The sequence below is a fragment of the Berghia stephanieae genome, chromosome 5 (assembly GCF_034508935.2).
Source record: "Berghia stephanieae isolate SIO BIC M18660-M18661 chromosome 5, UCSD_Bste_1.3, whole genome shotgun sequence".
Taxonomy (NCBI): Eukaryota; Metazoa; Mollusca; class Gastropoda; order Nudibranchia; family Aeolidiidae; genus Berghia; species Berghia stephanieae.
The window spans coordinates 83019692-83022191 of NC_088364.1; the positions used below are offsets into that span (position 1 = coordinate 83019692).

General features: G+C 41.0%; 1 protein-coding gene across 1 annotated transcript in view; it reads left to right on the forward strand.

Moving 5' to 3' along the window:
• Positions 1 to 2488, forward strand: part of LOC144974033 (uncharacterized) — an 11590-nt gene extending 9102 nt beyond the window's left edge. Inside the window, exons 5-6 of the mRNA XM_078916923.1 lie at positions 749 to 832; positions 2336 to 2488. Of these exons, the coding sequence (XP_078773049.1) occupies positions 749 to 832; positions 2336 to 2488 (237 nt within the window). The remainder of the gene's footprint in view (positions 1 to 748; positions 833 to 2335) is intronic.
• Positions 2489 to 2500: the final 12 nt, after the last annotated feature.

Sequence of the window (2500 nt, forward strand, 5' to 3'; positions counted from 1 at the left end):
AGATAAGAGTCATTTAAATCGATCGATATTTGAAGGACGAGTGTTTTGGCTAAATGTTTATGTTTTTGATGTTTTTTATATCGCGCAATATCTACTAAAAGTGCTCAAAGCGCTTTAAAAAGAGTCCCTGACCAACAGCAACACGTAAAGTGTAGAACGAGACACGACGCCTCTTAGGCGATATTACAATTTTTTTCCGACAAAGACAACGTTGTTAACGATCAGGTACTCATTTAACACCTGAGTACGGTGAGAGGATATGAATAAAGAGCCTTTTCCAAGGACTCAACTATGCCCCGAGCGAGGCTCGAACCCAGGACCTTCCAATCCTTGTGCGGCTCTGTGGTCTTGTGGTATGACACTTGCTTTCGAATCGGGAGGTCCTGGGTTCGAGCCTCGCTCGGCGCATAGTTGAGTCCTTGGAGGAGGCTCTTTACTCATATTATCTCACCGTTCTCAGGTGTAAAATGAGTTAACAGTGTTGTCTATGTCCGAAAAAAATTGTAATATCGCCTAACAGGCGCCAAGTCCCGTCCTACATGTTAAATGTTACTGATGGCCAGGGACCCCTTGTAAAGGGCTTTGAGCACGTTCAGTGGATATTGCGCTACATATATAAAAAAGCTCAATAATCCGAAAGCGAGTGTTATACCACGAGACCACATAGCAGTATACTGTTAGATACGAGTCTCACCACACCAAAGAGTAAAAGTGTCTTTTGTTTATTTCTCACATTTTCTGATGTCAGGCTACACCAGTGAATACCCTTGTCCACTTTGAACTTTCATTGAGCAGGTCAATTAAGTATATCCGGCAGTCTATTCCTGGCATGGTGAGTACATTTCTTTATACTTAGTGAGTACAGTGTCATGGAGGTTTATTCAACAATAACAATGTTTGTATGTCAGGGTTGGTATAATATAGGGAATGAGATTAGCGGAAGAGTAGCGTCCCTTGATTGGACGTCACCCATAGTCTGTGACGTCACCGGCGGAAAAGTTATTAGAGAGAGAACGTCATGTTGGTTGTGCGCGAGGACGAGAGACGCATGCGCACAACCAACATGACGTTCCCTTTCTAATAATTTTTCCGCCGATGACGTCACAGACTATGGGGACGTCCAATCAAGGGACGCTACTCTTCCGCTAATCTCATTCCCTATAGAACTCGGGATAACTCCATTATTATAAGACAAATATAGAAAATAACAAACAAACCAGGTATGCAGCGGTGACATCAACACGATGTAGCAAATCATCTTATCAAAAATTGAAAACCAACACACAAAGAAAAGGGCAAACTGAAGGAAATGAAAAGGAAAATGGAAAAATATCGCTCAAGGAAGTGAACAGGAAGTAGATCTTTTCTGCATCGAAGAATTGGAATCAGCCCTTGATTGAATACTCCAAACCTGGTAAAGAAGCTGGTCTAGATGGCATCACTGCAGAATTGAGTTTTGGTTCCTGAACAAAAACGTAGTTACTAACTCTTATCAACAACTGTGCTGAATCGTGCACAATACCAAAGCTCTGGCGACCAGCAAGAGTGATAACCCTACTTCAACCTGGACAAGTATATTTAAATAACGCAACGCATCAATAAGTTAACGAAAACGCATCAATAAGTTAACGAAAACGCATCAATAAGTTAACGAAAACGCCATCAATAAGTTAACGAAAACGCCATCAATAAGTTAACGAAAACGCATCAATAAGTTAACGAAAACGCATCAATAAGTTAACGAAAACGCCATCAATAAGTTAACGAAGGCTACGCTTCAACTGATGTCCACAAGCCACAATGTCCATACGACTGTCCAGTGTGTTCTGTCCCTGTAATTATATTTGTCACCAATCAACCAAGGAACTCAATTAGGCGACAATCAATGTATTCAATCGTTACAATATGGAATGCTTAAAATAGTTTTGAATAGAAAACGTAATAACTTGGGTATTAAACATAGTCGCCTAATCTAGTTCGGCGATGTGGTCTAGCTTTCGGATGGGAAGGTCCTGGGTTCGAGCCCCGCTCGGCGCATAGTTGAGTCCTTGGAAAAGGCTCTTTATTCATATTCTCTCACCGTACTCAGGTGTAAAATGAGTACCTGGCCGTTAAAGCGTTGTCTCTGTCCGAAAAAAAAATTGTGATATCGCCAAACACATGTTCAGTGTTGCTGTTGGCCAGTGTCCCCTTGTAAGGCGCTTTGAGCACGTTTAGTGGGTATTGCACCATATAAAATAAAATCTGAAAAAAGTTCAAAAGCTGCTCACTAAATACAAAGTATTTCAATATGATTTAACATGGGAATGATGATGTCAACTCTTTTCTTGGACAGAATGATGGCGGTGATATCTTTGAGGTGGACACTAAATTGGGAAAGATTTATTTGAGGAAAAAACTTTACTACGATCGGGGTCCAAAAGTCATCTGGATCCTGCTGAAGAAGGTAGGAATGGGGAAATCAAAAAACAACATTGTGGATGGCTGATCTTTGTATGAC